The following is a 15,459-nucleotide window of genomic DNA, read 5'->3' on the forward strand; positions in this document are numbered from 1 at the left end:
CTATATAGCATGAAAAGTTCCATATCTTTGTCTATGTGCTGCATAGCATATTCTGTCAGCTGTGTAGCACACACAATGTGCTATATAGTATACCTGGTGTGCCACGACTATGTATACTCAAACTATGTGCTATATAGCTCATTCTGTGGTTTGAATAGAAGAAATAGTGAGCTATATAGCATGCAAAGTTCCACATCTTTTTCTATGTGCTACATAGCATATTCTATGGGCTATATAGTACACACAATGTGCTATATAGTATACCTTCTATGCCATGACTATGTATATACTCAAACTATCTTCTATATAGCTGATTTTATGGTTTGAATAGCAGAAATAGTGAGATATATAGAATGCAAAGTTCCACATATACATAGCATATTTTGTGGGTTGTATAGCACACAAAATGTGCTATATAGCATACCTGGTGTGCCACGACTATGTATACTCATACTATGTGCTATATAGTTAAATCTGTGGTTTGAATAGCACATAGCATTCGAGGATTTTGCAAGCATGATGCAACACATAATTGTCCTGCTATTGCCATGCATGCATGCACAAAAGGTGGAGATCATGTGAGAACAAGTCCTATGTTCAAGCTTGAGCATCAGGCATTCTTTCTCCAACTGATGAGGTATCAAGTGAAGAAAACGTAGTTGAAGAACCTATCTATGAGGGCTATGAGGACTTGCTGAGTGATTTGCTTATAGAGGGAGACAATTTTGCAGTGAATGCTGAGGAGGGAAATGACGAGGGTGTGGACTTCTTCATTCTGAAATGTAGCCATGCAAAGCAAACATTTGGGAAAGTGCTTACAAACAAGTGGGGCACTAAGTGTGGTAGGGGCTCACACTATGCTACTAGATGGTACTATGAACAATGCAGTGACCACCATCAATATTGTTTGCTCGAAAACAAGCTAGTCATATTATCTTTTCTCATATTGTTAGAGCCTTGAAATTTGACATGGAATTAGTGGATCCCAAAAGTAACCCATACTACCTATCCTTGCAGGTGCATGAATCAATCTATAATGCATTACCCTATGAGGCCTGAATGTGAGGCAAATGTGACCTGTGAACTCCAAAACATTTCATCAACCTTTTTACCTTTTCTTGTACATCGCTCAAAGGGTTGTGCAAAATACTGTCAAAATATGATCTGTTGTGTTTTATTTTAGACCTATTTTATTCTACTGTTATGTTCCATCTCTTCTACTCAATGCACAAACACCCAAGAAAAACAACAGAGTCATTGTAAAAAAACCAACAATATTGTCATCCTCCAATTTCATTGCTCTTCTTTGCTAAAGAAAACCATCCACACAATAGCTATGAACTTATCTTAGTCTACCTGATCGTAAGGTCAATCAACATGAATAGAAGCATTACTCCCAAAGTCCCTCATGAACAACCACTAAAATAGCAGAGTCTGCAACTCAGCACATGGATATCCTTAAAGAAAAAATACCAACCAATCCCACTATTGCAACCAAAATTTTTGGGCTTCTTATATTTGATTATGGGTTCAACATGTTTGGGCATAAAGGAAGAAAGTGTTTTAATCGTGGTGCAACATAATCATGACATCAAATAGTCAAACAGGTAGCAACCAATTCAATTCTATATAGCACATATACTAAGTGATTTGTTGCTATATAGCTGATCAATTGAAAAATAGTAACCGATTTTGCGCTATATGGCATAGACAATAACCGATTCAGTGCTATCCCTATCAAAAGATATACTAGCTGTTTTGGTGCCATATAGATGATCTATTGATAGACAGTAACCGATTTAGTGCTATATAGCACACATAGTAACTTTTATCCATGTGAAAGAGAACTCATACGACTACATAACATTAAGAGAGAACTTGTGGATGTGTAATGTGCTTTATAGTCTAGACAAACAACATCAGAAGATAACAATTGAATATATGTTTAATTACAAAAAATTATTTGGTAGGTACATTGGTCTTACAAAAGCTCTAGCTCCCTCACAATATAGTTTTTTACATCATGTGAGCCATAATATATGTACAAGACTAATGACGAGGGCGCCCCTCACATTGTGTACGCACAAAATGGTGGTAGTATTGCTCTGTGGGCATGGATACCTTATCTTTTGGATTGCTTAACTTGTTCATTTTACAAAATTTTCTATAGCCATGTGCACTGTTCCACATAGCCAGCCAAAATATCAACATTTTTGTGATTTTCCTCGGGATCAAAACTCTCAGGAAAAATTCATACATCAAGGTCATTCAAGATGGACTTGTATTGCATTTTGTCAACAAGCAGTGTGTTGTCGAGGTTATAGAACCTCCAAATGTATTCAAGATTCTTGAAGAGAATGGGTTTCTACCACCAGTAACTTGTAGGAACCCCAAGCACATTCCCAAACTGAAATGGTGACTCTGTGCATTCATCTTGGCCCACATCTCTGCCAACCAAAAATTCCTTCTCCTACACAGGTTAGGAAACATCAGTCACATTGTATCATATTGTGGTAGGTGCAACTACTCCAAAGAATTAAACTAAACATATTTGATCATGCTTTAAGGAAGCATTCAGCATCCTTTTGCACTACAAAACCTCATTTTGCTTATCTTGTAGCAATTTGAAATTCTGAGGACGCTCTCAATATTGGGGTAGCTAGTCCCCCTATAAATCTTGTATCTTTTTAGCAATACTCCATTCATTTCCAAAACCAATAGATTTGTTTTTATACCCTGAAGGACATGTATTGTTTATGGCATAACCCTTATTGGTTCTTCATGATGGAGTACATGCCATTCAGGTCTCCATAGTAACAACCTATGATGCCTTGCTCTACCCTGTGCGTCATGTTCATTCTCAACATCAGCAGTCCATGAATCATTCTATACATCAACAGGGTCTGCTTCTGCATCAACCTGTCCATCTTTCTCAACATGAGCCAGTGAATCCTTCTGTGCATCAACAGGGTTGCATTAGCCTATGCATCTTTCTCAACTTCAGCTTTATAAGCCTCTACATCAACCTGTGCATCCTTCTGAACATCATCATTGGATGCTTCTGCGTCAACATGCGCATCCTTTTGAACATCATCCTTAGCTTCTGCATTAGCCTCTACATCCTCTTCAACATGAGCAATGTGTGGTGATGCAACAGCCTGTGCATCCTTCTTAACATCAGCCTCATATGATGATGCATCAACCTGTGCATCCTTATCAATAGCAGAACTGTACGCTTTTGCATCAATCTATGCATCCTTCTGAGAATCAACGGTGAATGCTTTTATATCACATAATATATTTGCTAATGCATCCAAATCTACATCAAGCACTAAGTCTACCTTCTCATTCTGTGCTTCTTCAACCTCATTAACCTGCCCTACTGTTTCCACATAATCAATAGACCCTTTTTGTGCCTTGTCAACCTGGAAGGACCTTTTCTCACATCAGGATACCCTTCATTATTGTTTGTGTCCCCATCCCATTTAATAGTATGCTTCCTTCCTTGATTTTTTCTTTCTGCAGCATGATCTTTTCCTACATGTGAATCATCATTCAAATCATTTGCATTACGCACAGTAATTGGGTGCACATTACATTTTTGGAGGATACCCTGTTTGTGTCCCCATCCCATTTAATAGTATGCTTCCTTCCTTGATTTTTTATTTCTGCAACATGATCTTTTCCTACATGTGAATCATCATTCAAATCATTTGCATTGCGCACAGTGATTGCGTGCACATTACATTTTTAGACAACACATAACTTGCCTTAAATATTACTGAAACACATGAAACAAGACAAACATGGAGAGGATGGAACACATGGTGGATCATGATTCACCAAGCATGGTACACCTTTATTATATCGCAAAAAACTCTTGCAAGCTACATTGTTGGGATGCTCATCTAACTATTCGCATACAATGTATTACAATGTCATGGAAGTTCATTACCCTTCAATGACATACCATTGCCTTGAGCTCTATGCTGCAAGGGTCTTTTTGTGTGAAGTGAGATAATGTAATGTCATCATCAGTGACATCCAGTGGTCCAACGAGAGCCTCCTCATCAGTGACGTCCAGTGCCCACCCTCTTGAGCCTGCCAACTCCTCATCACCTCCGTCTTTTGTAACAGTTTCTTCTCCTTCATTCTTCTAGTCACTACCCTTCCAGCCTCCCCTCCGACTTTAAGGTATTGCAAATTGTTTTTCTTCTTGATTTTTCCAAGCCTACAAGCCCATTTGGAGATCATATGCAACTGATACCACGATACAATGGTGAAAAGATGCATGTCCTCATCTCTCTATGCTAATTTGCAGTTTATACAACGAACTCTCTATATTTTATTGAAACATATAACAACCATTTTTATTTTTTCTTCATCTAAGTACTGTGTATTTTGCTATATTTTCATGCTATATAGTGGAAAAAGCATTCCACATTACCTTGCTTTCACACTCCTACAAGGTTTCATACCTTGTGATATGGATGGAATAAAAGTTTGGGTAAAATATTAGCCGTATGAACCCAAAAGACAGAGTTGTACTTTAAAGACAACTGTGTAAGGACAATGACCGAATGCCGTGATGGATTTTACTAGTAAATAGTCAACCATCATGTTCTTAAAATAGTAAATAGTCAACCATGTTGTTCTTAAAATATATAATTACCAAGTAGCCTAAAAGAGTTCATGAATTTTCAAGGAACATTCCTTGGATAATACCTATTGAAACATTACTAGTCTCATCACCAAAACTAAAAAGTTGCTGTGAGGATCTTGCTACACCATCACACAAACATGCTAAGAGTCTCTGAAGTAGCAATTAAGGACTAGATAAGGATTTGGGATCAATTGCGACAAGAAAAGGGTTCAAATATTGAAATAAGGATTTAAATTGGCTATGGGCACTAGGAATCCTGCTAGACGTAAGATGCTTTTTGTTAAGTATTTTTTTGACTTTAAGATCAAACTAAAAATATACAACATTTTACTCATTGGAAAACCCTTGAAAAGAATCCGCCATTGTGATTATAAGTTTAGATAATGGACTTGACAATGTAAAGATAAACCATTTTGTGTCAAATTGTCTCATCGATGTATAGTTTGTGCATAGCATAATGGATACCAATGGAAATGGTAACATAACAAACATGTAGGACTTTTATTTATACAAAAGCAATAGTGTTGAACAGATATCAATCCAAGGGCAACCCACCATGTGAGAGTTTAGCACATGAAAAAAGACTTAAATTTGCTCACATGGCAATCTTTTGTTGACAGAAGAGGTACTAATAGGGTGAAATACTCACTGAAAATAGAGCATTCCCATGAACGAAGTTAGATTAAAGAATAACGTGTGCACAAACAAGAGTTGGAGCATGCTCGAAGTAGTGTATAGAATGAACAACCAATTCACGAAGCTATTTATAAAAGTGGCCCTCAATTCTTTGGAAAAAAACAAAGGCATAGCACAAAGCTCTTGGTACATGAACTACTCCCATGAAACTAGGGACGCTTGAAAAATAGCAAACATAAAGGAAAAGCCAACAAAAGAAAAACCATTTGAGACAGTGATCCTAAAGGACAAGAAGTAATTTTGTAACCAAAAGAAAAAGCATTGAAACATGCAACTCAATACACCAAGAAAATTCTTCAAAACTTTCATGGAAAGAAGTTTCACAAAAAGTGGGAGTTGAGATGTGATGGTAGTATTCATTAAAGATCCTTATGAGAATGAAGTGGTAGAAGGAGAAACAATATTTCTCCATCAAAGCTGGAGATATTGAGAAAGGGCAAACAAAATCTAGCTAATGGTAAGGCATTGCGTTCATAAGGTCTACAAGGAAAGTTGTTCAAATTTGGAAAGTAGTCCATAAAAGAAACTCTTAAGAATCTATGGACAAGGGAATCAAAGGAAGCATTTCAAAGGAGTGACAAACTAACAAAATACTTACCTTTTTTCTTTTAAGAGGGCGGTGCGGCAAGCTATACTTATAGGCTATATGAAAGAATTGGCTAAATGCAACAAAAGTGTTGAACAAGGTTGCCTTAAATCAAGCAATCTATAGATATTGCACAGTGCTCTCCTTTTACTAATTTTTGCAGATGATGCAATATAATTTACAAAATATGGACATGGCATACAAAAATCCTTCTACATGCATGGTAAGTTCTACTAATCTTTCAGCATGCAAATGACCATTACCAAAGCAAGGTCCATGGTTTGGTGTGACCTTTAGCAAGGACAAGAGTGCCCATCATATAGGCTAGGAGAGTCTTATCTTCAACACACACATATATCATAGGTGCTGCCAGGTGAGAAGAATCTCACCAACATCACATGTGATGTCCCCCCCCCCTCCCCGAACCAAATCTAGTTATGACATTATCCAAAGCCAAAGGTCATTTGACTCCACACTCACGCCAAAGGCCACGCTATTCCCTCGACTAGATTATGACTCCTAACTCCTAATTATTGCTTAGTCACCCCTGACTCCTAATTTGGTACAAGGTATATCAAAGCCTTTTAAGGCTTTCACACACGAAAGAAGGGACAAAATACAATCATTTCAAGGAGGCTACCAATGACAGAGAACCCTTGATGATACAAGCACACAAAGAACAACTCAAAAAGCCCAACCTCCTTGAGGTGGAGTTGGGTAGTGGCAACATTGTGATTTTATCAGCTTCTTCCTCTGCAACTAAACTAGCATGATGTTCTTGTTCTTCTCTCTCCTTTTTCTTGATTCTTGAGGCCTTGTATCCGAACCTCTTGCAATAACGACATTGGATCTTTTTCCAACTTTCCACTTGGAAGATGTGAATGCTCTATTTGTATCATCATTGCTCCTAGTTTTGTCTTCTTTGTTTCTACTATTCTTCTCAAGATGTAGTACCACCATATCTTCTAATGTAGTCGATGCAATGCAAAGCACGTCCAAATAAGACCAAAAACGGGATACATCTTTCATGCTCTTGATCAAGACTATCATCTTGTCCTCATCATCAATGAGTTGATTGATGATGGAATACATGGCAACTAGATGATCACTGAGCTCATCAAATCCATATATTTTAAGTTTGTAAAACACCTTGGACTTGATAACACTATTACCGAAGATACTTCAAGTTTACCCCATACTTGGTTTGTTGATGATCAAAATCGATATGCGAATGAGAGAATCAACGAGTCCAAGACCAACGTCACAATGGAGCGGTGATTTTGTTCCTTCCAAGTCTAAACTCATGGGCATTCTCGTCTCATGAGACAATTTCTCACCAGTCAAAATTTCTCTAATAAAGTCGGAGAAAAAGAGAAGGTAGATAGAGCCATACAAAGGTCACCAATAGCAAAGCTGAGAAAGAGAAAAGGGGCAGCCAACCATTACCAATATATGGGAATATCTTGTTGGCAATCGAGAAGAAACAGAAATGGCCACTAAAGAAAAAACACGAAAGAGGAGATAATCAGACAAGCACCCAAAGGGGCCCCTGATGAGAAGCAAAAATCATGCAATTTTGAAGGCCAAGGCAGGATGTGAGAGTCAACTGAACTTTGAACACTATATCCAACCCCATTAGTCATAAAACCACGAGCAGAACTAGGAAGCTTGCTACGACATTCTACCACCATAGCCATGCTTGCTACCATTAAAGCTTTATGTGAATACATTGAATATCTTGTAAATATAATTCTGAATGGATAGACTACTCGGGGATAATTCCATCAAATTTCCTTGACAAAGATATCGCTACAAGAAATATTGGTACTAGATAAGGTATGGCTTGAATTGAAGAAGATGGTGAATTTAGACAAATGTGGAATTACTGCAAAGTTGATTTATGGTAGACAAGATTATGTTGTCAATATGAGAACGAGACCCTTTTGAAGTGCCAAATATATAAGCATATAAAACTGAAATTAAACATAGATACCATATAACGTAAGTCTAGACAGACTTTTTTGGGCCCCTAGCAAAAATGGTGGGGTAAAACATAAAGTCCTAGTACCTCTCGCCACTAGGGGTCATACATAAATTAAGTCCTAGCACATCGTGCCACTAAAGGACATAATACAAGTTTATTTGTTGTGGTCTCATCAAAGGAGGTCATCTCAATGTAGTGCCTTTTGCAATGCTAGGATTATCCCTCCATGTATATTCCTTTTCAACGGAAAATTCAAGGTATGGAAAAAGATCTTTGAGCACGAGTGACATCAATTGAAGGCACCATATTGACTTACTTTTTTGTCTTTTTTGGAAAATGCCGCTACAAATGAATTCTAACAATCTAATTTTCAAAACTTCATACTAAAATGAGCCTACTTAGAAAAACTGTTCAGGTGTCTGTTTCAAACTTTCAAAACATCCTAAAGAGGAACAGTAAGAGGGAAAGGAGAGAGAGAGAAGGGAAGGGGAGTTGCGCGGGGGGGGGGGGGGGGGGGGGGGAGAGAGAGAGAGAGAGAGAGAGAGAGCAGGGGGGGGGGGGAGGAGAGAGAGTAACTCTAATAATGTCTACAAGACACCCATTTAAACCGATAGTAGCAACTGATTGTACCTGAGGCTTTCTGATAAGATACTTGAAACAGCCTCAGAAGATCAGGGAAAAAATAAGATTAGGCATAATTGATTCCGTGATGGCTACAGAAATACCCAGCTCTAAACAGCAACTCCATGTCAAAACTGAGCTGTCCACATAGCCTTTTCTCCTCCAATGTGTTGTAGCCACCCATTGGGAGACAAGCTTTTTGTAACGAGGGAGAGCACATATGTTCGGTAGTCACTGCTATACATGAATCTTCAACTGCACCTTCTTTACAAAGCAGGCTCTACGTCAAACAACACAGACCAGAAAGTAGAGGGCCCTCATACATTTAACTGCATATCCTAAGAACTGTTCTGGGCTCGAAGTTATTGACACTGTTTCTGGACTGTCAGGAATAGATTGGGAAATCAATCTTGGGTGTCTCTGTCCCAAAAAGGTTTTATGTAAAGCACGTAGCCAGAACCCCCCAGCTACCCAGAAAATCAAACCCTTTCATTAAGCGCAGAGAACCCCATTCCATTATCAAAGGATCTCAGGAGTTTCTATACTAAGATTTCCAAAATCCACTAGCTGACTTTATTCCAATCGGTACATTGTGATCTCCTGCTGTTTGAAATAACGCCTGTCCTCTTCGTCCACTAACACAAGGTTCAAGTAGTATTTTACACTGAACTTGTTGTTGATGTTGCGGTATGTCGGTGTCAGATCATATGGGCTCAGAAACAGCCTGATAGGAATTGATTCTCCTGCTCCAACAGACAGCAATTGGAAAGATCAAATAGAAGATTGAAGCTGAAACATAACAGAGGTGACAAGCAATCTACCTAGTGTAATTCTGCTGAATGACATTCTTCAATTATTTTTAAAACATTATTCCTGTATACTCATTTCATTTCGAATCAGTGGTAATGCATTCACTAATTTCTGAGTTTAACTCAGAATTGTGCTGTCCACTATTTTCAATATTAAGTGGCATCTTTGTTTTTGGCATGAAGAAATGAAGTCCCTCAAAACTTTACTACCACGCATGTAAAGTCTCGGCACAACATTGTTGCTGCTCAAAGGAACAGTAGGCATTAATTTATTCAACAGGCAATCTGGAGATGCTTGCTGCCCCTTCCCCGACCTTTTCCCTTTTTTCTTTAAAGTAGAGGAGCGAGGACATGCACTTACCACGAACTGGGGCACCGTCCATCAGCTCAAACTTTGCCAAGGTCTCTGTCTCCACATATGTGTTTGGGCCAGAACCTGTTGATTCACGCCGCCTGATTTCAAGTTCCATATGCTTGATTTTTATACGAACCAGTAAAAAATAGATCTTGCCAATGACCACATCATTTAGATGATACCTGAAAAAGTTTTAAAATTTTAAGTTAATAGACTCTTCTTCGATGTTATGTCCATGTAAAGATTAATGCACAACCTACCATATACTCACGGGGCCACAAGATGGCATGAAACTGCATGGTACAAAGTCAGTGGGCATTACTGTCTTAATTGACTTCCCTTTCCATTCTCCTCCCATTATCTTTTCTCATAGCACAGGGGAATCGAATAAAGGAGATAGTAAAGGAATGGGTTATGACTAAATGAACCGTGCATGGGAGTGTCAATACATAGATGGCTAGCTAGACAGTCAGTTTACATAACTGTCTTAATCAATTTCCCTTTCAAATTACCCTTCCATTATTTTCTCATAGCACATGAGATAGTTAAGGAACTTTTTAAGAGATTGAATTTCTAAATCAACTTGAACATAGGAGGGTAGATACACGCCCCCATTTTCCTTCCACCTTACCTACAGTAAGAAATCTGCATATACATTCCCGAACTTACTTGCTTTTGCTGTACTCAAACTCAATGTGTAGACAATCTTCAATGCCGACCTCCATCTATCCTACCAGCAAAAAACCCAAAAGGGAATCACTCAAATTTCTCATATCCAATCTATCTCCGATCCGCAAAGAATGTTTGAACAGTAGGGAAAATGCGGCTAGGGAGATAGATATACCTTGATGCTATTATTTATTTCTGGAGGTGGTGAAACATTGCGAACCTGTCAAGGCAGTAAACAAAGGAATGTTGATGCTTTATACCTACCTATTTATTTATGGGTTTAGCCATCATAGCTAGAAATACCGTGTTCTCTGTCAATCACCTTGAAAAAATACAGAATAGAACCAGAAACAAAATGCCTACATGACAAATCAAAACAAATAACAACCGGCTTCATTGTTGTTTCCCTTCATGGACTGTCTGTCTTTATGATCCCACCCACAAGTTTATGCTCCTGCTGCTGTCTCGTCTTATTTGCCTGTTGTATCCTTTATGATATTTTCTTCTTACCTTTGAACACAGCTGTTGTACAGTTTCTAAGAATGTAATAAGCATACATACACTTGGCAGTATAGAAGTCTAATGAAGGCATAGTAACAACTAACAGAGGGAAGGATAATAATTCAGGGTTTCGGCCCCAAAGCCAAAATGATGTTGTACACAGTACGCGGAAGAAAAAGGATTGGCCAGCTGAGATTCAATGCTTTAAAAGCACTTGACAGTTATAACAATACCACGCGAACAGAAGAACGACAAAATATGATCCCATGCATGTAGGCAGTCGAAGAAGGATTGCCGTAGAGATGCCCGGAAGAAAGGGTAATTAGCTAGGGATGGATCACCGAATACCTTATGATTTTGGTCCTTCTATAGAGTCCATAATGCCCAATAACAAACCTAATGAAAGGAAAACGAGCACAAAGACCCATCGTCAGTCTGAAAAGAAAATCACCAGCAAGAGAATTGGTCCAAAGTACATGTGAGATAGTCTCCCGCAGATGAGAACAAGTAGGGCATGCCGAAAAGCAATGCGCCTAGCAGCCAATAAAGATCCCAATGGTAAAGTCCCTACCAAGCAGCACCACAAGAAAACCTGTTTGAGAGGTAGCTTACTGCTCCAAATGCAAACCTTCCACCAAGAAAGAGACTTATTCAATGCCAAAAGTGATATGTATCCAAGGCCGTGGAAGACTTCTTGGCAAAGAAAGATCTACAAATGAAAAGGAAGAGTAGCCCGGAAGCTCCTAATCAAGCTTCTGATCCAATAAAGGGAGAGAGGAAAAGAGGCAAGGGACTGGCTAAAACGGTTGCAGCAAGTTAGAAAGAATGCGCCAAATAGATATGTGATGCAACCACAAACAATATTGTCTCCTGGCCTGTGGAAATAAAAGAGTGCAACTGCAATCATGTACTACATCCGCCGCTGTAGAAACACCCAAACAATGCAGAAAAGACGCCTTTCAAGGCTGTAAATGAGCCAAAGGATGAGCAAAGATCCGGCTCCAATGAAGAATTTGCAATTGGAGGGTGTTGCCGGGATCTGGAGGCCGACCACCAATGTAAATAAACAATCATGAATCAATCGAGAAGAATAGGGACCGCCAGAAATGCGCCCATGGAAATGTCCAAAAATAACATAAGAAATAGCCCGAACCCAATGGCTGAAAGCTTCGGTATGGAGCGAGGTAGCCATACAAGAAAGCATAAGAGTCCATGGCTGGTCAAGAGCGTGGCCTTGAGAGCTAGCAAACGAGTGTGAAAGTCAAGAATGTTCAAGCCCCCATACATCCAGGGCGAACATAATTGCATTTGAGAAGACGAAGCGCCATATGATCCTATTTGCTTTAGCCAAAAGCATTCCATAGCCTTATTGAGAAATGTCTAAATAGGATGAGACCTGGAAATTTGGGGCAAGTAAGACTACACATAATAGACTGCACAATCCAGAGGCGAACATGCAGTGGCCTAGTAGATAGTTTCCAATAATATAACTTATGGAACAGCTTTTGTAGCACCCAAGGTCTATCTTGTGGCAAAGAAATATGCCACCCAATAGGATAACCCAAATGGCGCACCACCTGATCAGGAGAGAGCAAGAGGCCACGCACAAGATGCGATGCCAATCACACTCATGTAGAGGCAAAAGTTTCGGTTTATGGAAATTCACCTTTAGCCCAGCAGACCGTATAAAAGAAGCGCACGCATGATATGTGCTTCCAAATTTCATAGAAAGAAAAAAGAATCATCGGCATAAACCCATATGACAAAAGGTGTGCCTCCTAGAAACTCAATGCCTTCTAAATCATGATGTGAAACCAATTATCCATATGCATCAACAGGGGATGAGTAGCAATTGCAAAGAGGAGCAGGGCACGGGCACTAAGAGGGCACCCCTATCGAACTGAATGGCCTAAGGACCAAGAAGATGAGAGGGCATCAGATAAAGCTGTGCGATCTAGATGTAACTAGTAAACCACATTTTGCATCCTAGGCCCAATGCCCAACTGCCAAGATAAGCATTTGCAATAGTGTCCATGAACTGCCTGCGGAGCACAAAGCCATACTGTGCAGGGTGCAATCCCATATACAAAAATGCGATATGTGCAAGACCATAATTTTAGATGGCATCAATGTGGTTGGACGCCAATCTGACAGAAATCGACAGAGGTCCTTTTTGGGAATCAAACACAGCAAGCCAAGATGAAGGCAGATGACCTGAGAGCCAAGTCCTATTAATCATGAACAACAGATAGGGCTTAGCTGATCCCATATTCAAAAACTCAACTATTAACCCAATCCGGAGATTTAGAGCACCCTAATTTAGATAATGCCGTTGCTCAGTGAAAGGCACTTCTAGCTTATTTGCATCCTCCTAAGAGAGGATTGGTCAAACATTTTGAAGAAAGACCTTCCAAGCATCGACCTCCACTGGTAGGGGAGGAGGTGGCCAGCAAACATATCAGAAAAACAATTCTGATTTCAACATAAAGCTGCTGCCTATTCATTGTCCTTGATCCATTCCAACGCAGCACGCAATGCAAAGAATGCATACGGCACGGCTTTTGAAGAAGGCCTTGGAAGAACAACCAGTATCTTGCATATCTTTCTGAAGAGGGTGAAGCTGCCATTTTCTTAGCTTACATTGATCATTCTGAGCCAAGCAAATTGGTCATCTGTGAACAATTGGCTCTGCTACACTATAGGAGTGAAGCACTGAACAAAAGGTTTCGCATCTGCTACTTTGCGACACAAATCCCCAAGATAGCATTTGCCATAATTTTCAATCAGATCCTGCATTCCCAAGGAGAAACAGTCCCATGTCCAGTCCCTATCAATAGAAGCATGCAGACCAAGTTGACGAATAAGAGCCTTGACCATAACTTGAAAGGCATGGTGCTTTAAATAAGAATTATTCACTACTAAAAGCCTTTTGCATGGCAAGTCGCGGCTGCACACCAACCAGCAGTAAATGTAAGGTCATAGATAATGGAAAATGATCAGATATGCCCAAGGCATAATCCAAATGTATCTCACAGATAAAGTCATCAAACTGAACCACACGAAGCATGTACCATTGATCTGAGCATGACCAATACTGAGTAAATACATTATGATGGAAAGTAGAGCGAAAATCATGAGGCATTAGATGCTGCCATAAATCACACGCATGCAAAGTATCAAGCATGAGTGTCCAGGCATCCCTTTCTCTTCCCATCATATGTGAACGATGTGTACTGCTATCATGATTGCCAGGGGAGTTATTAAAATGTCCACATAGAAAAGCATGACCCCTCCAAGGATATTCAGCCAAACGATGCCACATTTCAGCCCGAACTGCAGATGTAGAGGATGCATGAATTGAAGCAAATTCATAAGTATCCCCATTTATGATGCATCTGACAATAAAGGTAATGACCATGCGGGTCATTATTAAACCAATTGCGGCTGTAAATCAGTATGAACCAGCATGGCAACCCCTAAAAAAGAAGCAGGGCCAGCATAAAAGATGTGAAATCCCACAAAGAAACCTTCACGGCCCGCCAAAGAAGTGTTGATTGTGTTCTTGCAAACAAACCACATGACTATGAGCAGCAAAGCAGCCTCCATTTATTTATATTACAGAGGCCGTGAATATTATATGTAAGGCATTTAAGCGATATGTACATATTTACAAACCAGTAAGTGTGGCATAACCTCAAAGCTATTCTTGCATGGCCGTACCAGGCTATGGCCCGGACCAGCATATTCCTGATAAGCATTTCCTAGTATCAGTTGAGGTGGTTGATTTGCCATCATTTTTTTTTGCCGAAAAAACAGTGCTAATTATATTACTTCGAGAACAAGATACAAGAGGTCAGCTTATAGCTGACGGGCTGCGTTCACAAATCGGACGCAGCCCTAAAAGGTAGCAAAATAAACCATCCTCTCACGGAGGGATAAGACGAGTATGAATGAACAGCCATCGGGGTGGTGAGTAATGCCACCGAAGGCCCTGCGTAGTCTGCACGAAGAAGAGGCCCTGTGTGTCCCAAGCCCGGAGGAAGCGTCTCCGCTTCTCCTGACCGGCCCGGGAGTCTCCCTGAATCTGGTCCCACTGGCCTCTGAGAGTATGAATAATCTCACTCCAAATCTCCGCCATGATCTGGGCAGTCGATAAGGAGGTGCCACCTAGGATCTGCGCGCAGCGCGAGGTCCAGATGTGCCACCCTGTGATGCTGCTAATAATCTCCCAGACTGGCTGCCTCTCCCGGACTCCTGTATCAGCCTCTGCTAGGTGCTGTGGGATACCCTCGAGCGGTCCCCACGTCCCCTGTGTAATAAGGAAAGTGGGATCCTGCTGGCATGCCTCGAATAAGTGATGAAGACCAGGTGCGGTGCTGCACCAACAGAACGCGCCCCAAGTGATCAATCCTAGCTCTGGTGCTGCGCGAGTAAGAATCCCAAAAGTCCACCTCCACACTTCCTGGGCGCGAGTGCAGCTCCACAGGCAGTGTTTTGGTGTCTCCTCATCCGCATGGCAAATCTGGCAGCAACCGTCCTGGCCTATCTGCCTCAACCAGCTCCCCACTGGAAGAC

General features: G+C 40.3%; 1 protein-coding gene across 1 annotated transcript in view; it reads right to left on the minus strand.

Moving 5' to 3' along the window:
* Positions 1–9,004: 9,004 nt before the first annotated feature.
* The window catches only part of LOC147893724 (vacuolar protein sorting-associated protein 26B-like), a 101,973-nt gene continuing 95,518 nt past the window's right edge, over positions 9,005–15,459 (minus strand). The window contains exons 9-12 of the mRNA XM_087385666.1: positions 10,559–10,603; positions 10,384–10,439; positions 9,721–9,896; positions 9,005–9,293 (exon numbers count right to left, since the gene is read on the minus strand). Coding sequence (XP_087241792.1) covers positions 9,124–9,293; positions 9,721–9,896; positions 10,384–10,439; positions 10,559–10,603 — 447 coding nt within the window. The 3' untranslated portion in view covers positions 9,005–9,123. The remainder of the gene's footprint in view (positions 9,294–9,720; positions 9,897–10,383; positions 10,440–10,558; positions 10,604–15,459) is intronic.

Source organism: Dipteris shenzhenensis, chromosome 15 (genome assembly GCF_047967505.1).
Source record: "Dipteris shenzhenensis isolate YYH24624 ecotype China chromosome 15, Dip_SZ_1.0, whole genome shotgun sequence".
Classification (NCBI taxonomy): Eukaryota; Viridiplantae; Streptophyta; class Polypodiopsida; order Gleicheniales; family Dipteridaceae; genus Dipteris; species Dipteris shenzhenensis.